Source organism: Solanum lycopersicum, chromosome 1 (assembly GCF_036512215.1).
Source record: "Solanum lycopersicum chromosome 1, SLM_r2.1".
NCBI classification, from domain to species: Eukaryota; Viridiplantae; Streptophyta; class Magnoliopsida; order Solanales; family Solanaceae; genus Solanum; species Solanum lycopersicum.
Window position 1 is genome coordinate 85,095,301 of NC_090800.1, and position 27,998 is coordinate 85,123,298.

The 27,998-nt window shown below is 34.2% G+C and overlaps 5 protein-coding genes across 5 annotated transcripts; 4 read left to right on the plus strand and 1 right to left on the minus strand.

Moving 5' to 3' along the window:
- Nucleotides 1-88: 88 nt before the first annotated feature.
- LOC101261070 (cation/calcium exchanger 5) lies at nucleotides 89-5,089 on the minus strand. The gene is made up of 2 exons (XM_004230130.5): nucleotides 3,994-5,089; nucleotides 89-1,187 (listed from the first exon to the last, which is right to left on the minus strand). The coding sequence occupies exons 1-2, from the start codon at nucleotides 4,894-4,896 to the stop codon at nucleotides 423-425; spliced, it is 1,668 nt and encodes a 555-aa protein (XP_004230178.1). The 5' UTR covers nucleotides 4,897-5,089; the 3' UTR covers nucleotides 89-422.
- A 2,287-nt stretch (nucleotides 5,090-7,376) lies between these two features.
- Nucleotides 7,377-11,539, plus strand: LOC101261366 (alpha-crystallin domain-containing protein 22.3). The gene is made up of 4 exons (XM_004230131.5): nucleotides 7,377-7,850; nucleotides 9,443-9,861; nucleotides 10,662-10,937; nucleotides 11,202-11,539. The coding sequence occupies exons 1-3, from the start codon at nucleotides 7,834-7,836 to the stop codon at nucleotides 10,916-10,918; spliced, it is 693 nt and encodes a 230-aa protein (XP_004230179.1). The 5' UTR covers nucleotides 7,377-7,833; the 3' UTR covers nucleotides 10,919-10,937; nucleotides 11,202-11,539.
- A 1,331-nt stretch (nucleotides 11,540-12,870) lies between these two features.
- Nucleotides 12,871-15,611, plus strand: LOC101263169 (root phototropism protein 3-like). The gene is made up of 4 exons (XM_004231218.5): nucleotides 12,871-13,485; nucleotides 13,581-13,650; nucleotides 13,873-14,970; nucleotides 15,064-15,611. Exons 1-4 carry the CDS (start codon nucleotides 13,364-13,366, stop codon nucleotides 15,436-15,438), a joined length of 1,665 nt encoding a protein of 554 aa, XP_004231266.1. The 5' UTR covers nucleotides 12,871-13,363; the 3' UTR covers nucleotides 15,439-15,611.
- Nucleotides 15,612-16,973: 1,362 nt separating this feature from the next.
- Nucleotides 16,974-20,738, plus strand: LOC101261661 (uncharacterized). The gene is made up of 7 exons (XM_004230132.5): nucleotides 16,974-17,211; nucleotides 17,455-17,549; nucleotides 18,646-18,725; nucleotides 18,814-18,869; nucleotides 18,971-19,083; nucleotides 20,055-20,113; nucleotides 20,341-20,738. The coding sequence occupies exons 1-7, from the start codon at nucleotides 17,103-17,105 to the stop codon at nucleotides 20,636-20,638; spliced, it is 810 nt and encodes a 269-aa protein (XP_004230180.1). The 5' UTR covers nucleotides 16,974-17,102; the 3' UTR covers nucleotides 20,639-20,738.
- A 2,086-nt stretch (nucleotides 20,739-22,824) lies between these two features.
- Nucleotides 22,825-27,980, plus strand: LOC101261961 (mevalonate kinase). Its single transcript, NM_001366054.1, has 5 exons — nucleotides 22,825-23,181; nucleotides 23,968-24,205; nucleotides 24,298-24,551; nucleotides 26,269-26,682; nucleotides 27,609-27,980. Exons 1-5 carry the CDS (start codon nucleotides 23,049-23,051, stop codon nucleotides 27,746-27,748), a joined length of 1,179 nt encoding a protein of 392 aa, NP_001352983.1. The 5' UTR covers nucleotides 22,825-23,048; the 3' UTR covers nucleotides 27,749-27,980.
- The last annotated feature ends 18 nt before the right edge of the window (nucleotides 27,981-27,998 follow it).

Genomic DNA, 27,998 nt, shown 5'->3' on the forward strand with positions numbered 1-27,998 from the left:
CCTTTATCCAGAGAGCTAAGCAGTACTCTATTTTTAAAAAAAATGATAGTATGATTCGAGTAGTTCTGCATAAATACGAAGTTAAGCATTTTTCTCTATAATTCTGTTGAATTTCACAAGAAAAAATGTACTGGCTTACATGAAGCTTCTAGTTGACCAGAAATTTACTATACAACCAGTGGATTATGCTTTCCAGCTCACTTTACTCACTCCACAATGAACTGAAAAAAAAAATGAATTATTATGTTCTTGAATGGAAGCCAATAAGATCTTTAACTGATAAGTGAATGAAGGCTATCAACATAACCATTTCCTAGATATTGTGGCAAAGGCGCACTTGCCACCTACTTCATCTTCAAGAGTTTAGCAGCCCCCGCATGGTTCCAGACCAGTGATGGATGAATCAATTGTCTCTCCAAAACTCAGGCAGAGAACGTGGCAATGATCAGGCTTATTATCATGAATACAACATAGAGTCCTACTAGGCAAAATCCCCAGAATCTTGGCACCCGGAACCTATTCCAAGTAACTAAAAGCAAAGATCCCATCAAGCTCAATAGCAAGAAAACAAAAGCAACCACGATACTCACGTGGAGATGAAGCTCATAAGCTTCTGGATATACATTTGCTGTCTGCATAACCAAAGCAGTTCCAAGCCCAAAAAGCATGTTAAACATTGGCCCAGCAAAACATCCAGCCATGGCCATGGCCGGTTGGCCAGCCTTTGCTACAGCCACGTCTGCAACAAGATCACCTACTGAGTTTCCCCATGCAAGCACCGTTAAACCAAGAAAGGCAGCAGGCAGTTTCAGGAGCTCTCCAAGAACGGCAAGACAGTTGAGAAGTTCCCCAGCAACTGTGGAGATCCAAAATACACTCATAACAAATGCTATAACAACTGCAGGCATTTGCTCAGTTTTAGGGGCCTCCTTTTCAACAATGAAATGTACAACAGCCAAAGAACACGTAGCACAAAGTACAATGAACCAAAGAGGCAAATGGGTGTCTGAGAGAAGGAAAGAGATTGGATGATTTAATGGCACAAAAGATTTGCAGGAAAACAGAAGGAGGAGGGGGCAGAGAGCAATGTTGGAAGATAAACAGAATCTATTCCATTCAGAAGGTGCAGTCTGTGGTATGGTGAGCCTAAGGAGCATCGAGACAGGAAGTTTCCAGATTAGAGAGACCTGTCAAAAAAGAAATATTAAAATGTCAAAATGAAAATATTAAAATAGCTACACATTAAACTGAGATGCTGTGAACACCATCAAAATCCATAAAATAGAAGCATGGATTTAGTGTGCGCCTGATGGATTCTTCACGAGTGATCTAGTCAACAACATGGATTGCAGAAAGAAGCAACTAGCTTCCATAAAACACACTGAGAACATATTCCCACATAAAACACACTCACTTATCAAAAGATACTTGGTATGTTTAGATGTTACATTTATTATTGATTTTTTTAGAGTTTAGAGCCATGAGAAATGCTATGGTCATCATAATTCTTATGGCTTGATATAAAAATAACTTCCAGAAGGAGTGCAATCCAACTTCTTAGGCATGCTCTTCTGTTTGTCAGTTGCTTGCCCCCTATTCATTTCCTTCCTTGCACTTGAAAAGCATGGAGATGAAGTTCATTCCACATTTTGACATCCATTATGCCAGTGTCACGTCAGGGACTGCACCATGTAAGGTGTGCTCAGGCTACATTATTGTTACGAAGAGCTGCCTCATAATCCCCCTTCTCAATGATTGTATTGAGATTTAATTTCCTTTTTGTAATAAATTCTCCTTGCTTCTCTAATTTTCTCTCAATGAAGTTTTCCACTTTTATTACTAGATCTTGCCGTTCCTTGTTAAATGCATTTTCTGGAATAATAATTACTGATCTACTCCCTTCAGTTTGATAACAGAAATAAATCGATGGTACTTATTGAACTTCAGGGAGCAATAAACATATGTCGAAATGTCTCTGCATCTCTCAGATTTGAAGTCCCCCCCCCCTCCCCCTGCTTTCAGAAGCTTCCTTCTAATCTTTTGCATAACCAAAGTAAAGCTCCCCTTCTCAATATCATATGTCCGATAGACATCACTGTACTCTCCACCAACTCGAAACCATACCTCTGAAGCAGATACTGGTCTGTAAGATCATAAGATTCTGTCTGAAATATAACCACTCCATGTTCCAAGTAAATGCTACCTGAAAGAAAAGGCAAGAAAAGGAAGAGATTCCAATGGCAGAGAACCACCAGAGAAGGGGCTCTAGAAATCAAAGAAGGGATCTTTAGAAGCCACCTAGGATAAAGTGCTTGGGAGCATTTTTGTTATTTGGTGTTATCTGTTACTGTGTTACAGAGTCTTGAGTTTTATACTAAAAGGATATTTAAGCACTAGATGTCTAACTCTTCACAGCATATGTTGTTGTTTGCAAGAACAAGAAAAATCACTTTCCATATATTCTGAAATTACTAAAAAGGGAAAAATTAGACCCCAATATCCTCCAACTTACCGTCCAAGTATCTAGGACTCCCTCTGTTCTCTTTTACTTGTCCAATATACTAAAAATAAATTTTCCTTTTTACTAGTTCTTTTAGGCATAAGCAAGAGAGAATCAATTAGTATCTTTTTCCATTTTTTCATCAATAAGTAACCGTTTCCCAAACTAATTGAAGTATTAATAGACATTTAAATTTTCAAAGTAACATTTATAAGGATAATTTAGTTAGATAAACACTTAATTAATGATTTCTTAAAGGAAATGCAAAATGCAAAATGGACAAGTAACAGGGAATGGAGGGAGTAAAAGTTTGCTTGTCTGCATGAATAATGGATGCCTGAGGAACACACAAGGAAGGAAAATCATCTATACTTGTCATCATTAGATGCAGGATAAGACTAACCATAATGCTAGATGATTATTTCTAGTCAACGACGAATAGTGCTGCCTTAACCCTATCCATCATGGTTCTATTTAGTTATCTTACTTAATCGCCAGTTACATCCTGGCTTGGTACACTCCAAGATTGAAAAATTAATACAGAAGTAAAGAACTGAAGCCAAAGCTGTTTTGTTGCATAATTCAACACTAACACTCAAATATTATTTAGATAATTTCCCCAGTTCCAAAATTTGTGACCACCTGCTATAGTCATTGCAGAGTTCCCCCACCAAATCATTCTGAACCTTGAAAAGCTGCCATCTCAGATGGTTTACTTTTGAGGGTGCTAGAAGCACCTAGCCAGTTAGCTTTGCACCATCATTTGTCAAGACCATTATGGTCAACACAACTGACATTCAGCATTCTTAATTCCCAAAGAGAATTCTTCAAGGAGAAGATATAACTTATGGCACAGAATGTGGGGCCAGTTTTCAGCAATCATCCGCACTGTGTATCAGATGTGCTTCAAAATTCTAGAGGGCAGCATACACCACAGTTTTTGAAGTAATATAAATCAACATAATAGGGTGGATTGTTTATGTGATTATGTCATGTTGATAATACAAGACACTAACCCACCAAACATTTCCTCTGTCAAGACTTTGGAGCTACTACAAGGTTGCAGTTTGATCTTGATAATTCAATGGGGTTACAAATATTTCACAGCAATGCACAACAGAATCAAATAGTTTCTAGACAGGAGGAATGACAACAAATCTAGTAGCCCTTTATCTCTCGCATCAATTTCTCATTTTATTCTTTTGTCTTTTTGGTCCATCACATGTTCAATCTTCTCCTCCTTAGAATTTCATACCAATTGGTTTGTTGATAATTAGAGCACAACAGGCATACAGACAAAGGTCACAAACAACAAAAGTAAGAAATTTTAACCTCCTAACTTGGTTACAAGATGCTGAATAAATCATCTTTCAAATGTCAATACAATTTCCAGCTAAGATGAATAGTTCACTGAACTTGCATTTCCATATATGTGTTTAGTTTAATGAAGAAAAAGAGAAAACCAAGAACTATAAGCAAAATTTAGGACATACCTTTCCAAAAAGGTGTGATGAACCCGTAGTATGCCTATTTCCATCTTCTAGAGTACCCATAACTTTGCCTTTTTCAGAATCGAACTCAACAATCCCTATATGAACTTCATCACTTCTAACCAAACCCACCTCACCTCCAAACTTACCCCCCTTCTCTTTGGCACCACCCATCCCCAAGTCCATCCAAAATACAAATCCAACAAAGAAGATATAAAACGCAACAAACCCAATAGCTTGCCAGAGGAAAATCTCAGCACTTAAGTAGACATAAAAAAGAAACAAAGCGGCAGTCAAATAAAACATCACATCCCTCACAAATGGAGCAGGATCAACAGCAAAAGGTGCCGCGTAAATCGCCACGAACCCAACCACAAAAGCAGAGACAAAAGTCCCTGCTGAAAGAATCGCCCCAAACCCAGTTCTGGCTTGACCTCCCCTAACTGCAGCCACAGATGCAAAAACATCAGGCGCACCATTACCTAAAGCCAAAAGGGTCACTGCACCCATAGAAGGCGACAACCTAAGATGCGTAGAAAGCTTAGTAACCACAACAGAAAAGTAATCTTGGGCAGTCTTGATAAGGATGTAGAACTGTAGAAATACACAGAGGGCGAAAAATGGGATGGAAAGAAATGGGTTTTCTTGGAAGAGACAATAGTGCAAGGAAAAGTAGTTAAAGATTCCATTGGAGTCAGTGAAATTGCTGGTCGAACACACAAAATGGTCGGATTTTTCTTCAAGAATGGTGGCATTCAAAAGAAACCTGTGGGGAATTAGTGGAGATTTGTGAATTGGATTTGATGAATATTGGGGAAGCGGGAGGACGATGAAGAAGAAGAGGACAGTGATGATGAGAATCAGTGAGATTACAGTGGTGTTGAAGCATGAGAAATTGAAGGCCATGCCATTCCAGAATATTGAAGTTGAAGATCGCGCTTTTTCAACACTCGCTTTGTTTTTCTGTACCTTTTTAACGCGTTTTCGTGTTTACAAATAATGGAGTGTATGATTTCTCTGCCCCGTGGGATCACTAGATCCGTTTAGGGATTAGATTAAAATACTGTAAGCTAAAAATAAAAATAATACAGTTCAATTTATACGAAGTTAAATTTTAAAAATTATTTTACAAGCAATTTGAATGCCAATAGATGATATGAAAAATAATTGAAGTAGTCAAGATCAAATATATACGAAAATTTTGACAGAGTTCTTAAATCTGTGTGTTATATAGTTAAAAATTTAAGTAAAAATTAGCTAGATGTTCTAAAAAGGGGTATATTAATGTTATAGTACCTTACTAATGTGTGAATTTTAAGTAAATAAATTTTTTGTTAAGTTATAGCTAGCGTTTGGCCATAGATTTCCAAATATTATTTGAGTGAAAATTTGGGTACCATGTGTTTGGCCATAAAATTTGGGAAATATATTTCACCTTTTTAGAAAAATATGATTTATACACACAAGTTTTAAAAACTATCAAAACTAACTAAAAGTTTGTATTACAAGTCAATTGAATGTTAGTTACAGCAATAACAAATAATGTTCATGACATTGAAGCAATGTGGTAATTTGGAGTGAGTGCAACAAGAATTATTCCATACATCGTGAAGTAGATAAAGTACATGACTTTGTTACCTAAAGCCAATCTTTAATAATTTTCATCAACAATCATATCATTATTTAATATTCACTAAATATTTCATCACTATTTTGGTATTCACGTAAAAAATGATGTAATACAACGCAAGCAAATACTAGAGAGGGTGTTTTTGTAAAAGATAAAAGATTGGGGTAAAATTTTAATTTTTAAAATATCTCAAATAATGATATTTAGCCCAAATACTAGAAAAAACTAGTATTTGGAAATTTGGGATATTTACCAAAAATATTTATCAAATAATGATAAATTGTATGGACAAACATTATTTGCCAAATTTTTCCCAAATATTATTTGGAAAATTTATGGCCAAACGAGCCCATAATCGTAAGGTGCTAATCAATAGAAAAGCTCTAATTAAGTCCATAAGTACAAGAATTAGTGAGATAATGTTCGTACGAATTTGTTTGTGCACCTAACTCTTCTATTATTTCATTTCTTATTGTTTTTTAATTTATCTCATCGAGTTATTATTTTTTTTTAATTATTTAACTTGATTTCTTTTTTTATTCAAGATGTATTCGTAAAGATTTAATATTCTTTCTCCAACCTTTTATGTTTACTTTGTGAATATTATGTGCGTTTGTACAATTTTTTCCATACAATGTGAAAACAAGTTATATTTTTATTTGTCTCGTTTTATGTGAAAATGATGATTCGAACACTTAGCTCGAACTATGATTATATTTATATAAATACTTCAAACATTTTTAAAAACTATACATTTTTAAATACTTCAAACATTTTTAAATAACATCCACATATTTAAAAACTATACAATAAATTAACAATTTAAAATACTTTTAACCTTTGAGAAAATTATAATTAAATATATATTTTTCCTCCTTGTAGGCTCCTAAATTCGATTCTCTTTGTTGTCTCGAACTTATGACCTCAAGATTGGAGATAAAAGATATTAACCACTTGATCAGTAATAATATTTTCACATAAGTTTAACAAGCAAATTGCGTATAGTTAACTTCATTTCCCAAATTTAGGTAGATAAGAAAAAAATGTTTAAGTTTATGCTAATAAATACATATGTTATATTTATCAACAAAAAAATTTCATCCACCAAATTTAAATGAATGGCAAAAACTTATTAAAGCTTAAAGAAATCATTACTTTTCCTAGTGAATGGTTGAAATCTACATATTCTATTATCATCTTATAGATTTAAAAAATAAATTTGAGAAATATTAAGAAGCTATGCTTCAAAAGATGTTAATTATTTAAGAAACCATATAGAGAGTTATTTTGGATTATGAACAAAATATATATAAAATAATTTTTTTGAAGTTGTGTCGTGAATTGTATTTGTGAGTTGAAGTCTCAAAAATTTTCAAGTTAATCCTAGTCAATATTTGATAACTTAAAAAGGTTAATTAAAAGGTCATAATTTCAAATTGTCTAATAATCCGTTCGAAGAGTCAAAAGTGATCAATCAGTGACCAATTTTAAAGCAATCATACGAGTATGCTATCTCGCTATCCGTCAATCTGAATTCTTGAAAGCGACTGAATCAGTTACCCATATGAGACTCCCACTAAAAAGCATGTTTTTACCTATAAAAATTATCACCAAAGCTTTGACAAGTCGCTAACTTGCTCATAGGGCCAGTCACCCTCTTCTTCCCAATCTTTGACATCAAAACTATAAAGAGACATGCTTCGATTCTTCATCTATAATAGCAATATAAATATTTTTAAAATTTGAATAAAAGATTATCTAATCAAAATTTAAATTTAATTTATAATTAAACGTATACATATATATTAAATCTTATAAAAAAAGCAAATTAACCTTAATAACAGGGACTAGTTATATTTTTTTCAAAGTTATTTGATAGATTCTATTAGAAAAATATTTTTATTTTTCTAAATTACAAAGTTAATGCATTCATTAATTTTGTATTATATAGTCCACCAAACCACACAGAACAAAAGTCAGCAAGGGCTTTCAACACTCTATAAATACAGAATCCCTAAAGCATAAAGTACAGAACAGCTCTTGAGGAAAAGAAATTCAAATAAATTTCCATCTTTGGATTTTTGCCGCTCGCTGATTTTTTACCAGCTATCCCTAGTTCTCCGTCAGAGTTGGACGCTTGTCTGCATCTGGGTATCGCCGGAATCTACCTCACTGTTGAATTTCTCTAATTCTTTTCTTCCAACAACTTTCTGATGGAATCTCCTTGGAGGTATCAGTAGTCTACCTTTTTCATTCATATCTTACATAGCTGTTTAGTTTAGATTTCATTTTACACAATATGGTGAGAGTAGAAACCCTAAAATAGCATATTCCTAAGGAAGATGTTGATATTTAAAAATTTTTTTGAGTGATTTTGGCCACTTTCGTAATGCTGAAAGTAACCATTTTTCTGGTCAAAATCTTTTAAATACAGTTATAGAGTTGTTTGTTCAAAAGCTAATTTTTAGCAAGTTCAGTTAAGGGTATGCTGGGAAGATGAAATCTTGTTAATAGTTGTGTGCTATTAAGGTGTATAGAAGAGTTTTCGGTGAAAATGGTTGAAGAATGTATGGCTGATTCATTGTTTGTTGGTCCTTTTTTGGGGGTTTGTTCTGTGTATTTTGCTGCTTTGGGAAAAGGTACTGTTGAGTCACAGATCATGGTTTAAGAGCCAGAAGCATCTCAATCATTATTCACCAATGTTGAGTGCCCATCTTTTTTAGTCTGCGTTCCAGATGTCCAGTCTTGGGTGTGCGGGGTGTTGAGTCCCACATCGGCTGTCTTAGGGATTGAGGGATTGGAGGTCTCTTTATATGGTCCTAGGCAGTCCTTGTCTGATGAACTAGCTTTTGGGGTTGAGTGAGACCATGGGTTTGTAACAGGTACCAAAATGAACCGTCTGTTTGTAGAACTAATTGAACGCAGCGAAATTGCCTAGGACAGAAGGTACATTTTCTTAATTCTACGTGGAACTGGAATGAAAAGATGCATTTTGTTAAATAGAACAAGATCTGACTCTGGATAGTGCATTAGCCATTTACTACATATAAAATCTAACAAAGTCTAATTAAAAAATAATCGTAACAATATACTTTTAATAATTCTGACATACACAAACTCGTTATTGATGAGGGAAGAAAGACCATGTGAACATATAACAAGTGAATACCAGTCAAACCATGAGCCTAAACTAGTGCTAACGGCGAATCTTCAAGTGAAAACCAGTCAAACCATGAGCCTAAACTAGTGCTATTGGCGAATCTTTGTCCTTGTGGCATGACCATCAAGGTAATTACCTCACTAAGACTATCAGGTGGGAACCACCTAAGCAGCACACCAAGGTGTATTACAGCAGGTATAAGCTTGAAAAGCAATGGCATGGTCACCTGCCAAAAGATTTGTCATAATTCAACTAGAAAAACAGAATTAAGGACAGACTGTGAATAGGTGAATAGAAAATGAGTTATTCTTCATACAGTTCAAAAAAAAAATTCAGTTTCAGAAAATGAGTTATTCTTTATATGCAATCATGGAGATGCTTTCATTTAAGAGGGTACTTCTATTTTGATCTCTCTATCTCTTGCCTGCTCATTCTTCCACTGGCACACAAAACGAAATAAAAACTTTTTCTTAAATCGTAAAGAAACCATTTTGTACTTTTGCATCATAGGAACTGTATTTGCTTACTCCAGCGAGGCTCTTATTACATTGATTTTAGGTCCAATGGAGAGCAAACTTTTTATATGTCAAGTTAGGTTGTTTTTTTTATTCTAGCGATTATCATAATGGAAACTAATGTTGCATTTTTCATGTGCATTTCAGAGCTTCTCAGACTTCTTTGCCGAATTATGGTGACAATAATGGTTCAGCTCCGCTGCATTCTGAACCACTTAATGTGGCCCCCATAAGTTGTGTTCCATATACAGGCCCTCCTCTTCCATACGGTTATCATTCTTCAGTGTCATCAGACATTAATACTGGTTCAGTCCCAGTTGAAGCTAATTCCAAGCATATGAGCTCTCAGCAGCATGCTGGGGGTCAGCCTGCAATGATTTTTTATACTGCTTGTCCAGCCAGAGAGGAGTGGGATAACCTCATAAATTGTGCTAATGGTGGGGTTGCACTGACTGGATCTGCTTTATTGGGAAAGGTTGGGCCACTTGTTGGATCAGTTGATATTGCTGAATCCGAGGATGACTATGTATTTCGTGTTTCACTCCCCGGCGTCACAAGGGATGAAAGTAAGTTCTACATATGAGTAAGATTTTCTTAAGTAGAAAATTATCAAATATTTATATAACTCTTAGGGTTTGTTTGGTGTGGAGGATTAAAAAGAATAGCAATCGGATAAGGAAATAGTGATGGGATAAGTTTTTTTTATCTTGTTTGGGATAACTTATATCATAGCGATGGGATAAGTTACCCCATATACATGGTGGGATAAGTTATCCCAGGACAAGTTATCCTTGAATAACTTGTTTCCAACCCCTTAGAAATAGTTTGGTGTGAGGTATAAGGTATAATAGTTCTACGAGAAATTATAGGATTATTTTATCCTATGTTTGGTTGGAGGTATTAGGTAGTCCTTGGATTATTTACCCCACCATTTTTGCCATAATGATGGGATAGGTTACCATCTGTGGTTTACTTTTTCTCAATATGTCCCTTCATTTCATACTGAAACTTGAATATGAAATCAATGCATACAGAACAAATGATATCCAAAAAAACAGGAGGTTTAGACTTAAAGACCTCATCTCCAGTAAATGCTTGCTTTTTTAGCTTAATGTGGATGTGTTATATTTCAAATATGGAACTTTACTATAAAACATCAGCAAGTCCTTGGTTTTTGTAATGCATGTTTTTGTTTATAACATTGGCCTGCTCTTGTTTTGCTTCCACAGAAGGGCTCTCTATGTTTCCTCAAACTGATTGTAATCCATCATTTAATCTGTTCTTTTTATGCGATCAATGAATTTCAAACTGCATCCTTTTGAACCCAATTGATGATTAAGAGATCTTCCTGTTCATGTGGTTACAGGAGTGTTTCGCTGTGATGTTGGACCTAATGGGGTGATCGTCATAAAAGGAGTGAGCGAGACCGGAGAAAACATGGTTCGCAGGGACAACATGGTTTTTAAGATGCAAACTCAAAACCTATGCCCACCGGGAGAATTTTCTGTTTCATTCCAGCTACCAGGTCCAATTGATCATCAAAACTTGAATTGTGTTTTTGGATCTGACGGGATTTTTGAAGGAGTTGTGAAAAAAAGAACAGGTCCCTTAAGGGGTATTTAGATCAGAATCTTTCAGCTTGGTAAGTACCTCTTCAGTCCAAAGTACTTAGTGTGGAATTGCATTTAACAGTTGTACCTATGCCCTTCCCCACTTTCTTATGCTAACCATATTGGCTATTATAGCATTACTGATTTTGTCATTTAACCATATCGCTTCTTGATCTATGAACAATCACTGCTTAGTTTTTGACTATGAATGAACTTTGTATTGTTTTGGTTTTTGTACGTTGAAATAGTTATCATTCATAGCCAGCATTAAAGAAAATTCTCTTTTTTGCTTGTAGATGGTAGGAGAGAGGCCAAATTTGAGAAGACTAGGAGCAATGCTGCTGTTGATTTCAGGACCTCTGTGCAGCTATAGGCCTTATTTTTGCATCATACTTTAGTTCTTTTGTGTGTATGTCTTTTTGTTCTTTCCATTGTTAAGACTTTTTAAGGCCATAGCTTACCAAACTGGGCCACTTTTACTGAATGGGGAGTTTGGGTTCCACGTCTACGAAATCTGCTTATCCCCGCGATTGCGATTTCACTTTTGTCTCAGCACTCTATCCCCATTGCCTGTCCAAACTAGAGGATTTTGTTTTTGTATTTGAAGACCAAGTATTTGGTCCTTGCTGTTTGATTTGTTTTCCATGCTACTGTTATATCCTGTAGTTTGCACCAAATCGGAGACTTGCTCACCGGGAACAACCTTTTTGGAAATTTATCACGTAGTGGTTTTAGTACAGAAGAAAATGTTTTAACTGTTTTATATTTAGAAGTATTTTTCTTCTATTGTATCATAATGCGGCTTGGTAATGCTAAAGTATCTATAAATGTTAGTCCGTAAATAGTAATGTAGCAATACATATTTTGTTATAATTAAAATGAAAGTAAGACATTCAAATTGAAAACGAAACTAGTACCAAACAACTAATCTAATGTAAGGTAAACATTCCAATAGAGAAGAGTGTACTACCCACCTTTGAGCATGAATATGACGCATATTGCTGATGACAAAAGTATCAAAAACCTCATCACAAATAAATATCAGTAAACAGAAATATTCCTGTATCATAAATACAACATTTCAATTTCTATCATATATATACTGTGTTTGAGATGTAGTAATAATTGCAGTGTCCTGCAATCTCTTTTGTGGTTGGTTATTCTTTTGGGGACTTATAGTAGGTGAGCCATTAATAGGAGTAGTTGAGCCATGAAAGATTCAATTCAAGATCGTCACTTGGTTACGTAGTACTGTGTATACTTCACCACCTGTTTACATCTCTGCCACTCATTTACACCTATATAACCGTCATGTCAGGCTAATTGCTTGCACCTCGACTAATTCCAGGGGTTATTTGTTAGAGTAATTTTCACGTATAGCAAACATAAAATTCATATTTGTTTGCTATAGCAAAATTTGTATAATTGCGCTCCATAGCAAACATATATATGTATAATTTGTTACACACATACAATTGAAGCGAATTGTATAAAACGAAAAAGAGAAAAAAACTTGGGTAGAGAATTGTATAAAACGAAGTATATAAAACGAATTGTATAATTATAAGTGTATAGAATGATTATGTACAATTTGAATTTGTATAAAACGAAAAAGGGAGAAAGACAAAAGAGACTTGAGCAGGGAAGTACTTTAATTGTATAATTACAAGTGTATAAGACAGAGATATATGTATTTGCATGTGTATATATAATTTTCTCTCGCTTTATACAATTAGAAACACAATTTATACAATTTTAGTATAAAGCTAGAGAGGTGAATGAAGGAAGCGAGCGAGCGAGGGAGAGTGGCGAGCGAGAATATGAGTGAGAGAGGGACTGACAAATAGTTTGCTATGGAACACAAATAAATTAAATGGTAGCTACTATATTTGTTTTATAGTATTAGTTTGTCGTTCTATACAATTAGTTACCTTCCACTACCAGAGCTTGAATACATGGAAAAGAATCACCTAATATTTTGTCGCTGAAATTTTCGTCATGACTGTTGGAACAAAGTGTTGTGGAATATTATTTTCATGGACCTTTAAATGTAAGAACTTGAAATTTACCTCTTATCAATCCTGGTGGGTAGATTTGATTTCTTGACGAAGTCCAGTAGATGAAAGTTCAGTTTAGGTGAGAAAAGATCATTAGAGAAATAGAAAACGTCATCGATTAGTACTGTTGATATTATATTTGTGCAAATACTACGTCTGCTATGCAAATTTTGTGTTTCGAGTCAGTTGTATTACACATCCCTTTAGGAAGAAAGTGATTATTGACTAAAGGACTAAAAGAAAGACTGGTTCCTAAAATTCCTAAATTAATTAGCACTCTTAAAAATTCAATGCATGAAAGGGACACTATGGTGATGGAATTATATAATATATTGCAAAGAAGAATATAGTGTATAGTTTAGTATAGAGGAAACTAAAGGGATAGTATACCTGCTGAAGATATGGTGAAAGAAAATCCAGTAACTGGTGAATCTATATTTGTCGAAAAGAGAAATCACTGTGTGATTTATCCAGCCAGTGGCAGTATGGTGGCAGAGTCTGTGGAAAGAAGAAACAAGAACTGGTAGAGTACATCTGATTTTTGTTTTTGTTAAAAGTGATAGTGATTTAAGTTTTAATCCTCTGCAGTGGCTAATGAATGTGACAACACTGGTGCAGGTATGTCCAAACAAAAATACCAAGTGATTTGATAGTAGAAATTAGAGACCAAAGCTTCCACTTGCATAAGGTACACACACAGCTACACTGTCCATCTCTCTAATAGAAAGGAAAACCCCAAATATGTGTTTTAGCTTTCTGCTTTTTATGTGACTGATCTTTCCAATTTTTCGACTAATATTTGGTAAACTAGATGGAATAGGCATTCTTAAGAGTCATATTTTGTGTGTTATGAAGTTTATAAACTATGCTTTCTATGGAACTTCTTTAAGTTATTCTTGTCAACTTTCAGCTTTCCGTGGTTTCAAGAAGTGGATACCTTAATAGATTGGTATTCGAAAGGAATGGAAACAACTATACTAGAGTTCAGATTGACACAATACCTGGTGGCGCTAAAATCTTTGAGTTAGTAGTGAAGTTTTGCTATGGACTGAAGATCAAAGCTACAGCTTCAAATGTTGCCCCACTGTATTGTGCTGCTCATTTCTTGGAAATGAATGATGAACTTCACCAAGGAAATCTAATTTCTAAAGCAGAGGCATTCCTTAGCTATGTAATCCTTTCTTCGTGGAAAGACACATTCAGGATCTTGAAAAGCTGTGAATCAGTTTCATCGTGGTCTAAAGACTTGCACATTGTCAAACGTTGCACGGAAGCCATTTCTTGGAAAGCTTGCTCTGAGACTGGAGTGAGTAGTATAGGAGATGAGGAAGTTTTAGTGAATGTTGCAGCAGATGATACAACCAAGTTGGTGAAGTTGTGTGGCAATTGGTTTTTCAATGATTTTTCATCCCTTCGGATAGATCATTTTATCGAAGTAATTTCATTGATGAAAAAGAGAGAGATTAAGCCAGAACTTGTGGGGTCATGTATAGCTCACTGGACAAAGAAGTGGATTTCTCAAATCACAGTTTCACAAGATAAATTGAAAGATCAAGAATTGTCCATCCAGCTACAAAGAGTGACAACTGAATGTTTGATAAGGGTGCTTCCTGCTGAAGAAGACTCAGTTTCCAGCAATTTTCTGCTTCATCTGTACAAGATTGGGCTAATTATGAATATCAATCCCAAATTAAAAGATCATCTCAAGACAAGAATAGCTCTCATGCTGGAAAAATGCAGTGCTAAAGACCTTCTAGTCAGGAACAGTACAACTCTTTTCGACGTGGATATTGTTGTTCAAGTGGTAGAAGCTTATGTTTCTCTTGCATCAAATAATCCCAAGTCAAGAATGTGTGTTGTCGGGAGGCTAGTGAACGACTACCTCACCCTCATAGCGAGGGATGAGAACCTAGTAGCAAGAAGCTTTGACTCTCTTGTAAATGCATTGCCCAAAGAAGCAAGATTTTGTGATGACAACCTATATAGGTCGATAGACATGTACCTCAAGGTATGCACAACACATTTTCTCTTTTCCTCCAATCTCAAAAAAAAAAAAAGATTCAGCATTTCTTGGAAATTGAAATGAAATGACTTATTGCAGGAACATCCTGACCTAACAGAAGAAGAAAGAAGAAGCATATGCAGAAAAATGGAGCACCATAAGTTATCACAGGAAGCGCAAATACATGCCTTGAAGAATGATAGGCTGCCGGATAACATCAGGACACAACTTATAATTCTTGAGCAAGTCAATATGATGAGGTTACTAACTTCAGATGGTTCAAGTTACCAGAGAGCTAAATCACAGAATATAATGGAAGTCAGCAGCGGTTTACGCAAGAACTGGATTGATTCCTCCCAGAAGGAAATGAAAGCGATAAAACAAGAGCTTGAGATGTTAAAGGCTCAAGTTGGTGAACTGCAACAGCGTAGGATGGAACTTCAGCGGCGAACAAAGAAAGCTGTCTGTTGTTAGTTTGTTATGCTTCATGTCTGTTTAGTGAAGTGAAAGTTTGGACAATGTAGTTTCAGTTTGTTGAACTCAACCTGGTTTGGTTGATGAGATTTCCCCTTGTAAGTCTGGTAGTAGGAATAGTTGTTTAAGAGTTTTTGGCCAAAAATATACTTCAACTATTCTCCAAACTTAAATTACATCGTCAAAGTATCATTTTTAGCAAAAAACATCTTTTAATTATACCCCAAACATAAATTACATCCTTAAAATATCATTTTTATAGAAAACATCCTTTTAAGTATTTGTAAGTGAACTACTTTTATCCTTTTGTTAGATAATGTCAAAAAATTAAGGGATCTTACGAAAACATGAGTAATTAACGTGACCATCAACAAAAATTATTATGCATAATTTATTACTTTCTATAAGTAGTTCTTGAAAAATATAAAAAATTCTTAGACACTATTGCTTATAGAAACTAAAAATGATTGGAAGGTGTGAGCGTACATGATTTGTCTTTTTCGTAACGGAAAGAAGTTGGAGATTAATTATTTTGAGTTTTGGGCCAAACTCATTCTTAAACTATATCTCAAACTCAAACTACATCCTTAAAAGGATCATTCTTATCATAAAACATCCTTCAAGTATTTTAAAGTAAACAATGTTCACCCTTCTACTTGAATATCACACAAAAATAGAAGTCGTCGCATCCTAATTATTATTCTTAAAAATATCAAAAATATTATTGTGAACTTTTTCGTAATTTAGTTAAGAATTATGCAAAATCTTTTAATTTGACCGTTTTTCATTCATTTATATATGATTTTAATTAAAAATATTATTAGTTTAAATATGTTTCTTCTCAATTGAATATGCTAGAAGCGACATTGTTGGAGACTTCCCCTTCTAATAATATAGAATGAAACTCAAATACGAGACATAATTAATATTCTAATCACTTTGATATTAGATTGACCCAAAAATCTATTAATTTAATTGGTCAGAAAAAGATAAAAATAATTAATCTTCAACTTCGTTCCGTTACGAAAAAAGCAAATCATGTATGCTTACACATTCCAATCATTTTTTTGTTTCCATAAGCAACAATTTCTAAGATTTTTTTATATTTTTCAAGAACTTCCTGTAGAAAGTAATGAAATTATGCATAATAACTTTTGTTAATAGTCACGTTAACTGCTTATGTTTTCGTAAGATCCCTTAAATTTTTTACAATATATAACAAAAGGATGAATATTGTTCATTTGCAAATACTTAGAGTAATTAATAATAATAAAAATAATAATACCTTAAGGATGTAATTAAGTTTGGGATATAATTAAAGGATGTTTTTTGCTAAAAATCATACTTTAAGGATGTAATTTAAATTTGAAATATAATTAAAGAATGTTTTTGGCCAAAAATTCAAAATATAGAAAAAATGATGACATATATCATATATAAAATTACGATTTCAAAATTATAATTTAATTTTTTAACCTTACATACAATGAAATGGATCTTTTAAGTTAATAATTTTGTTTCTTTCCAACAAGTGATGCGATATTTATTGGAACACTTGTGACTTAAAAAGAATATTCAAATAAACTTCTTGGGGCTAATTTAGAAAAAAGGGGAAATTGCAGTAGTTCTTTCACGACGTTTCCGATAGATTTTGGCAGTTGTCGATGGCTGAAGACGGCGGAAACGCGGCGGAGCTACCGGCCTCCGACCCAAACCCGTGCCCGATTTGTCTTGCACCAGTTACCGAAGAGTCCTACTTGAATCAATGTTTCCGTACGTTTCTTTTCTTTTTAGTTTTACACATATCTTCTTTTAGTTTTATAAGCAGTCAATTGTTTAGATGCAATTTCATAAGTTTTAAACCCTAATTCAGTTGCTTCAATTGTTTAGATGCAATTTCATAAGTTTTAAGCCCTAATTCAGTTGCTTTTCTTTTCTCTCTTTTTGCTATTTGTGGATTGTTTTTTATAAATAAATCAGTTTGTAAGTGCTTAATCCAATCATGTTTTTCTGCAGACAAATTTTGCTACAGCTGCATTCTGCGTTGGATAAAAGTGGTTTCGAGTAAGCACTCTCGTGCACCTGCTTCGGTGAAGTGTCCTTTATGTAAGGTTCGAAACCTGTTCTATTATTCTTGTTGGTTCCTATTTCGTCTAAGTGTATTGGCAAAAGTAGATACCTCTCAGGAATTTTAGCAATTTTGTATGACTAAATTTTTAGGGCATTGATTGATGAACTATTATAACAGTGATATGATTCCTTCTAGATGCTACACTTTTGCGTAAGAGTGTTTTACTATGCAGGAACCTTGAGAAAAATGAAACATTTTCTGTTAAGATGAATTTGAGAGGATTCTAGTACTAACATCCATATAATTGTGTCACACAGACTTGTGTGGTCAAGACCAAGGGATTAGATATTTGGTCTTACAAACTTTTTGCTTGATCTGAAGAGCTTTGCCGTGGAGCCTTGAACACAGTGTTGAAATACCAAAGTGGATAGATTGGAGATGTGCATAAATATATGCAATTTATTTGTATATGTTTTACTGAACTTAATCAGATTTTGGTCCCCTTAGAAACTCTTTCTGACTTTTGTTTGCCTATTGAATGTTCTGGAGTTGCTTGTCTAAATATTGCTGGTGGGGACATTTGTATCTGGGAACAGAAATGAAAGAAACGTGGATTTTTTTTACATATTATCTTTGACATATTGTATCACATTGGGTATGTTTTCGTTGTTTGATGGTATCAACACTTTCTCCAAAACAAAAAGGAGACTCAAAAAGACAGGAAATTTTCCATTACAGGCAGTAATTTTGTTTATAGCTTGATAAAGCTCGAGTTATGTGCCTTCTCGCTCTGAGTTAATGTGCTAAGGCAGCACCTCTTCAACCAGGGACTTTCTCATTAATAGGCAAGCACTAGACTACAGATACATGTGCAAAGTGATACATTATTTTTTAAAAAAACATATGAATGAATTTTTATTCAGAACAACTTATAAAATTCGAAAGCTAACACCTTTTGTTTTTCATTTTGCTTTTCTGGAGGATTCTGCATTTATTATACTTGGTACTTCTGAAATCAGTATATTTCTGACTCTTCTTAGAAATGACAAAATTTCTGAACTCTTCTATTATTAATATTAAATATTTTCTGCTGGATTTCTTTTGCAAATCAACATTCTTCTTTATCTATTTTGCAGACAGAGAATTTTTCTATTATACGGAGCTATAGTGGAGGGTTTTTTCAACAACATTCTGTAAATGGAAACTTGGACAATAGGTAGTAAAGTCCTCTATACTTGTCTGCTTCGTTTGTTACTATTCTAGGTTAACGTCTTGAGCTCCTTTATATGACATTTGTAAACCAGTGGGTTCTTCACAAAATCTCACAAGTATAGATTGCAGTGCTACTATACCGATGAAGGTAAAGTGTTTTCCATCATTGGTTTAAATTTTAGCCATTTCTACCGGATATTATGAGTCATCACTTTGCTTCCAAGAACTTGAAGTTCGGTAGTTCTGCAGGGGGCTTATTCGACAAATTCAATGTGCTACGTTATTGGAAGTTGCAGAAGTACCTTCAGCCCAATCCTTGGCTTATAAGTTGGTTGAGAAGAGAAATCCAGTCTTTGACTCAGGTCCTTCAGTCTCATCTTTTTTGTTGATTAAATGTTTTAATCTTCAATATAGACTGCACTTCTAACTCACTCTCTTAAGAACTTTTGATTATGATGGTCAATAAAGATGATGAATCCTTGAATCACAAAAAATAAGAAGCATATTTAATGTTCCACAGAGAAAACAACTTCTGATTATTATTCTGTAGTCTGTACTGATAACCTGTTTCTTGCATTGCTTGTTTTCTGTTTTTATAGCTGAAGTATGGAGATGAAAACCCTTTTTATTTCCAGACCGAACAAGTTCCTTGTGTTCTTTGTAAGGTAGAGGTGAATACTAATTTGCAACCAATAGGAAACTGTCTATAGAACCAGCAAATCCATGGGTATTTCTTAGTCAATCTTTAATTAGTCTTCAGTTGAAGTAAATATGGTGTAACTGGCCAGTTTTCCATTCAGAATAAGGTTGAAGTTGCTGGGATATAATCTCTGCAGTGTGAAGGTAAAACTGTCTATACTCCTCTGATACGTGAAAAAGCTAGTTATCATCAACAACCCATTTCTCATCATTGGCAAGTAGGCAACTGGCTTCCTATATGCCTATTTCCCTCCCCAAATAGTAGAACTTGGAACTCTAAAGAGCTTATATTAAAAATATTCAACATGAATTGATGTCATTTTGATCCCAATTTCTCACAAAATGATTTGTTGAAAACACATCATAGTTGTCTAGAACATTAGAAAATAGCCTGAATATGGCAACCTATTCAAACTTTCTTTCCTTGATTGCTGTGACTGAAAGTTGTAAAATGGCACCCATGGACAACTTTGGTGATTAGCGATCATGTCATGCTTATTGCAATAGTTCATCAAAGTAAGCTTAAGGACTAACATTAAACTAATATGTCATAATTCAATCATCTTTGTAACATCTGGTAGAACTTTATTGTATGACAATTTTGCTAAGTTTGATTCTTTTGTGCATCCTGCAGGAAGAAGATGTAGATATTATTGTACATCATATACTTGGTGTAGTTGATTCATTTAGAAGGTACTGTTTGCTGTAAATAGTTTATTTCACATGCATTGAACTTGCCACCATCAAGCTAACCTCTTTTTACCAAAAAGAAAAAAGAAGGCTAACAGCTCTAGAGAAAATTAAATGGCATTTTCTTGAAAATTTGTTACCTAAAAGTTTTTGTTCTCATGTTTGCTTAATTGGTCGTCATTGTGCATTTATAATATAAGATGAATATCTCTCTGCTGGTTAATCTGCAGAAATGAGCAAAAGCATATAAAAGTTGCTCCTCAAGCAAAGCAAGAAGAGTTCAAGATCATGGTATCTGAAGCAACAAGACCTTTCCTAACAGGCCGAACTGATCGATTTGTGAACGAGTTAGAACTATTTCTGGCTTCTTCTTTGACTGTTGATGCTTTTGATAGAGTTTATATCCAGCATTTGGGTTGGAAAATTCCTGAAATGATGGGGGAGAGTGAGGTAGGAGAACCAGTTGAACATGCCCCTTTGGTTCCCTATTTGTACTTGTTTGATGAGGTTTCTGATGGAAATGAATAGATTTTTTGTCCTTGAATCTTAAGTTCACCTCACTTGACATATTTTAGCTGGTGCAGGCACAGTTTGTAAATCTTTGATTATATGTTTGCTATTTCACACATCCACGGCCTTGTCCCATTTAGGCTCTTCACTACTCGCAAATATAATGTTTGAGGTTAGCTTGCTTAATATTGTTGCGTCGTCCTAAAATTGCAAGTTCCAAATGTTGCCTCTTATTGTACATCTACCTGCCAATTTTTTATCTGGAGTTGTAGGCATATACAACTCATATGCTGTTCTTCTTGACTTGTTTGAGTTCACTACAACGATTTTCCAATTGACTCTGGATATGTTTACATCACATCTTGTGACTAAACATTCAATCTCCATGCTAAGCATAGAAAAGATTAAACAAACATGGTTGGCTGGTTTCGGTAATGTATATGAATATAATAGGCTGATACGGCAGGCTGCAAAAGTCAAGAATGGGACAATATTCTCTATTTAGCCGGCCAATTGGCCAAGTTTGACAACTAATCAGTTATCAGATTTCAATTTATCCTTATCAAATGTTTTTTTATTCTCATGCCTTAGAACCATCTTGTGAATTGTGTATCATGAATTCATAGTTAAATGAAAAAACTAAATAAATACAAAACTCTACGGTGCTAAAATGAAAGTCAATTAGGCACTAATTGACAGTTCCCCAGTAAGTGGTCTAAAAGTAGTAAAATTAGCAAGAAAGATGCAAATTAAGCAAGAACAAGTAGTGATATACGCAACTTTTTTATAAATTATTCGACCCAAACAACAATGAAATTGATTTATCGTATATAACTAAAGGTTTACGTTTAAAATATTTAAGTTTCCAAATTGACAAGTTGGATACTGATTTGGTCAAAATTGGTGGGCGGACCTCCAAGTCTGAAAAAACATATTTAACATATTGTACCTGAAGTTCAATTTACTTTATTTTTAATTTATTATATATTTTAAAATCATATAAAAAATATTATAAATTATAATAATTATTTGGAACCACATAATTAAATTAAGAGAGAGAAAGTAATTCATATATAATCTGAATTCGATTTATCTCTATTTTTCTTGTCTCCATTTTCCATTAGTTCTCGTATTTAAATTGATGACACATTACATTACATATTCTCTCTATTCTTTATTATTTGTCCACTTTTAAATTGACATATTTATTAAAAAAATAATTAATGATATAGTAAATTTAGTATTTTACCCTATTAATTATGAAATTGGATGAAATTTTTTACATTTTTAGTAATTAGTCATTTAATTGAGGATATAATATGTAAAAGAATTATACTTTCTTGATTATCTAATTGGACAAGTAATTAAGAACAACTATAAAAGGAGAAGCGGATAAGTAATTAAGGACAAAGGGAGTTTAATGGAAAAATGACATAAATCTCACATTTAAGTTCTCTTATTACCATTATCCCCTATTAGTTCAAATATCCAAAATCCCTCATTTTCGTGCATCTGATTGATGTATTCGCGCGTCAGATTAGTGTATCTCGCGCATCAAATTAGTGTATTATATATAAAATATAATTATCTTATTTAATGATTAATATATCTCGTGCTTAGTTTGAAGAATTTCTGTAATTATAAAGTTATCCCTAATTTACACTAAAAGTACATGATTTCTGTTCTTTGTCCTTTAGTTAATTTGGTGGCTAAAATTTAATTATTTGAAGAAAGCCCTCACCATAATTAGAATAACTAAATACTTCTAATGGTCACACATTAATTCTAACTCACTAAACATAATAATTATTTTTTCCACATATTTTTAGAAGTTAAGGAAATAATAGCAATAAAGACTTGATTTAACTTTAAAAAGGAAAAATATTAAAATAGTTTTTTACAATTCTAATCAAATTATGATCATATAATTGTGACCATTTAGCATGTCCCTATTCTAATTATGCTAAAGACTAACTAAACATAATAATTGTTGTTCACATGTATTTTTAAATTGATTTTGATTTTTAGAAGAAAAAAAATGTTAAATTAGTCATGTAATAATTTTAGTCAAATTATGACCATTTAACACTTCTCTATTCTAATTTTGTTAAAATTTGTATTTTAATTAGCATAAACTTCAAAATGAATAATGAAAATGAGCCAAGCTTGTATTTAATGAAAACCGGGTTTAGAGATTGAAAATTACGTTCTAACGATAACGGTGGTTGGTAAGAGAAGGTCAAAAACAACAAAAAGGATTAAATTCTCCGCCATAATCAACGAACAAGGTGCAAAACTCCATCAGTACAGCAGCCATTCTTAACCAACGGCAGTCTCCTTCTGACTCTCTACTATCCGATCTCTGTATAAATAGGTGTAGGATTTGTATCTCACGACTAACGGAAAACGGAAAGAGAGAGAAAAAAAAATGGAGGTGAGAGCTAGAGCCCCAGGGAAAATCATATTGGCTGGTGAACATGCTGTGGTTCACGGATCAGCTGCCGTCGCTGCCTCTATCGATCTCTATACTTACGTCTCCCTTCGATTTCCTACTCCTGCTGGTATACATTCTACTCCCAATTAGTTGTAAATATAATTTCTGAATCGAATTGAGGTTTTTGAATACGTAATTCACATATGTACATAAATCGGGCGTTTGAGGCTTATATTGAGCTCGATTGTGGAATTTTTTGAACTTCAGGAGAATTTCTGTAGTTGACAAACGATTTTCAATTTTATGCCTTTTCAACTCTGTTCTCATTTATCAGGAGGAGGGAAGTATGTTAAAATATAGTCCTTGCACTTTATTCTTCATCATGTATGTTTGTCTTTGTTGCCAACCTTGATAACTGATCAAACACTGAGAACTGATCCGATTTTTCTCCATGGCGAAAGCAACTATGAGACATTGGGCTTCCTCAAAAAATGTACAATTATATATATGATCAAGTGTAGAGAATGTTATTCTGATGGTTGAGTTTTAGGGTTTTAGTTGTTAATGGGACTGAATGATTGGTTACTGTTACTGTGTTATGCTCATTGTTCTCTGTGACTACTCTGATATTGAGATGAGACACTGGAGTTTATACTGACCTCTAGGATTTGTCACATATGCTAGGTCTATCCTAAAATGGATGAACTAAGATAGAAACATGATAAATTTGCTCGAATTCAACTCTAACTTGTTTAAAGCGGATTATTTTTCTTTGAAAGACCAAAAAAACAAAAATCACTTTTACGCTAACTTTTTTTTTCCTTTTCATTTTAACCCTTATATGTTAATCGGTTTCTTCATTTAGTTTTTCTCATATTATGTTTCTTTTCTTCTTAATTTCTTCGGCAAGTAGATAATGACGAAAGACTAAGCCTCCAGCTTAAGGATGTGTCATTAGAATTTTCCTGGCCAGTTGCAAGAATTAAAGAGGCTTTTCCAAACTTGGAAAATCCGATTCCTCCTTCCTCATGCTCGCTGGAGACTCTTAAACTAATTGCTTCTCTAGTCGATGAGCAGAACATTCCTGAGGCAAATATAGGTCTCGCTGCAGGTGTCACAGCTTTTCTTTGGCTATTCACCTCAATCCATGGGTATGAACTTTCATTCCTTTACTTGACCACTTGACATTCATAAAACAGATTTCATGATATCACATTGACTTTCTCTTTGATTGCCTTATTAGATGCAAACCAGCTAAAGCAGTTGTCAATTCTGAGCTTCCATTGGGATCAGGCTTGGGTTCGTCTGCAGCTTTTTGTGTTGCACTCTCCGCAGCCATTCTTGCATTGTCAGATTCAGTCACTATGGATTTCAGCCACCAAGGTTGGCAAGTTTTTGGAGAGAATCAGCTGGAATTGGTGAATAAATGGGCTTTCGAAGGCGAGAAAATAATTCATGGGAAGCCATCTGGTATTGACAACACAGTGAGCACATATGGTATGTGACAATATCCATTGTTACTATATCTGCTTTCCTTTTATGATATGTTACGGGACCACAGAACAAAGAGAAAACATTCCAGTCAAGCTGACAAGGGGCATTAAAGCATATAGTTTTGCTTAAGCAGGTAAAAAGCAAATATGCTAATTTGTGACTGAGAAGTAAGAAATTGGTAGGACTGTGGGAAATAATAAGCATCTATTAAGATAAAGAAAAAAGATATCTTAAAGAACTTGTAGCCTGTGGGTGCAAGAAAAAACATGTGATTAACTTGTAAGCCTCCCATAACTAAACATTATACTTGAGATTCTAAAAAGTAACACAGTCACGAAAAGACATTTTTGTTTATATGTCTTGCTGCCTTAAAATGACTATAACAGCTTAATCTTAGAAGAATTGTGTTATAAAAGAATTTCACAAGAGGAATTCATTAGGATTGTTAAAAATATTCCTATCTCTGTCATACCGTTGGTATGCTGTATTCTCCTACTTTTGTGTAAAATCTGCTTGTTAAGTCCATCTAGAAAACCCACTTCAAACAGTTGCAGTTTTTTTCCCCGGTAATTATGCTTTTGGAACGATGATATGAAAAAAAAGGTATCCTTAGTGATCTATGAAAAACTATTGAGATTCAATTATAGATTGTAACAATGTTAACAACACTTATTTTATCTTCTATACAAGTCTTTAAATCCCCCTAGGTATCTCAAATATTTGTCATATGATAAAAGACATCTTGTTGTTTGTTTGAGAGTTATGTCTTCTATATTGCCAGAAATGAGGATGTGTGTCCTAATCAGACCAGAATTAAACAAGAATTGGAGACAATGCAAACACAAAGCTCCTCGTAATATTAACAGATCTTTTACTTCTGTGGTAATTTTAGGCAGACAAGTTAACCTCTTCATGTCCACACCCCAAAAGTAAAGTTTTAGAGGAAGTAATTTTGAAACAAAGACTGATGTTAACTGGAAACAAGGACAGATAATCAAGACTCATATTGCATGGTGGCTAGCGCAATATGATGTAAAGTGCTGGCGACAGAAAAAAATCATTTTAGGGTAAATGGGGACAGTCAACATGGAACAGACTCTACCAGTCACAGTCTAAACATGCCATTACTTGCTTTCAAAGAGAAATGCAAATCTATTTCTTTTCAATTTGCATGTTCTATGTTGCTTAATTATAACTTTTTGTTTGCAGGGAGAAGAGAATGGTTCTCTCTTCTTCTTTTGCAGCTCTGCCGATTAGACTTCGAATATATGTCCTGTTTATATTTGGTCTTACAAAACATAGAATGAGGTCTTAGATCCATTAGAGAATCTGAATTTGCTATTCATGAAGGTAATGAATTGATACAGAAGATTATCTAATTAGAACAGATGAGCTATTTTAAAATTGATGTTTGCTTGGCAAAGATTATGCATAGGGAAGCTCCTGAATTACAATGTTAATTTCTCTCATGTGCATTGGCGGCATTTTGACAATCTTCTCCTTTTATGTGGCATTTTTTTTGGGACACGGGGTTTGTATAGTCACTTGCCCTTATGTTCCTCCTACTATCTTCAAGGTATCATGTACATGATTTTGCCTGAAATATTTTCCATGGTCGATTTTTCTTCTATGGTTAAGAAACATAGGATATTTTTCAGATACTCCATGAAAGGATGTCTCAGGATTTTAATGATTTCACAACCTATAACTTTACATACAGGAAATATGATCAAGTTTAAGTCAGGTGATTTGACACGCCTCAAAACAAACATGCCACTTAAAATGCTGATCACTAACACAAAGGTTGGGAGAAATACAAAGGCATTGGTGGCTAGCGTCTCTGAGAGGACCTTGCGGCATCCGACTGCAATGGCTTCTGTGTTTACTGCGGTGGATTCTATCAGTAATGAAGTGGCTGCAATTATTCAATCACCTGTCCCTGATGATCTTGCCATAACTGAGAAAGAAGAAAAACTGGCAGAGTTGATGGCGATGAACCAAGGATTGCTTCAGTGCATGGGTGTTAGCCATGCTTCCATAGAAACTGTTCTTCGAACAACTCTAAAGTACAAACTGTCTACTAAGTTAACTGGAGCTGGTGGTGGAGGCTGTGTTTTGACATTACTACCAACCCGTATCCTTTTATCTATTTTCCTTCTGAAATGCTTTCTAATCAGAACGTGCTATTTATATGATATCTCTATTCACTATTGACATTTTTGGAGTTAGTCTGTTTCTCCAGGATATTATACTTCGAAACTTTAATCAGCTGTACCTGGTCTGCATAAATGGGATGCATTGGCCATCCCCATGCACATTAAGCTTAGGTTCTTGAACATTACTCTAGAAGGGTAAAAAAAAAGTTATTCACTAGGCCATAATTCTATATGCCTAGAAAATTGACTGTCTTTAGCATGCTTCATCTTTTGATATTATTGTGTCAACTTTGCTTGTACTGATACAGTGATGGACAATATTCTTTATCACTACGTGTTCTGCATAATGACATTCGTTTTTTGCTTGTGGAATCTACATCTTATTTAGAAGTATGAACTGCAATTCTTGCCTTAACCAAGTGTGTCTGGAATATGTAATATTTGCTTTCTTCTGCTTACGGTTTCACATGCCGTTGTCAAGTTTCTCATTTCATTTCTCTTGGAACAAAAAACATATGTATGCACATGAAAGCCAAGTTTTTCATTTCGTTAATTCGTAGAACAAAGAGCATATGCGCTTGAAAGCATTGGGTTTAATTGATTAGAGTTACATGATTCTGCAGCTATTTTACATGTTTTTATATTTTAGAGTGTTGCTTCTATCCCTTGTTGGCTGATGTACTTGTTGCTTTCGTTAATTGATTTAACTACATTTATGATTCTTGCTGAGCTTATTTTACAGGGTTATATCCATCTTTTCTGAAAATACATAGTTCTACCGCTATTTTATAATGTTATATCCATCTCCTTGTCTGATATATTACTTGATCTTTGCCATGAGTGCTGCCGAGTTCCCACATTTCAGCCTAGCCTTCTTTCAACTTTCCTTGACAACAATTTCCAGTTCTGTCAGGAACGGTCGTTGATAAAGTGATAGCTGATTTAGAAACATGCGGATTCCAGTGCCTGCTTGCTGGAATTGGTGGAAATGGCGTAGAATTTTCATATAGCGGCATTCCTGATATTGGAGGCAATTTTTCATGAGATCCATCTTTTCACTCTTGAATGTGGACTCAGAAGGTGCGCTTCGCAATCTAAAGGAACTCAGATCCCTACCGTCCACTTGTTTTATAGTTCAGGTCTTGATTAAGAACTTGTCAACTTGTTTTATAGTTCAGTCTTGACAATAATTATAGACAAATTTCATAGTGCTCTTTTTATTTCTGTGACAAAAACATAAATGACAATAGGAAAATCCCCCGTTTTTGATGATTGATAGCAACCGCTAACTAAT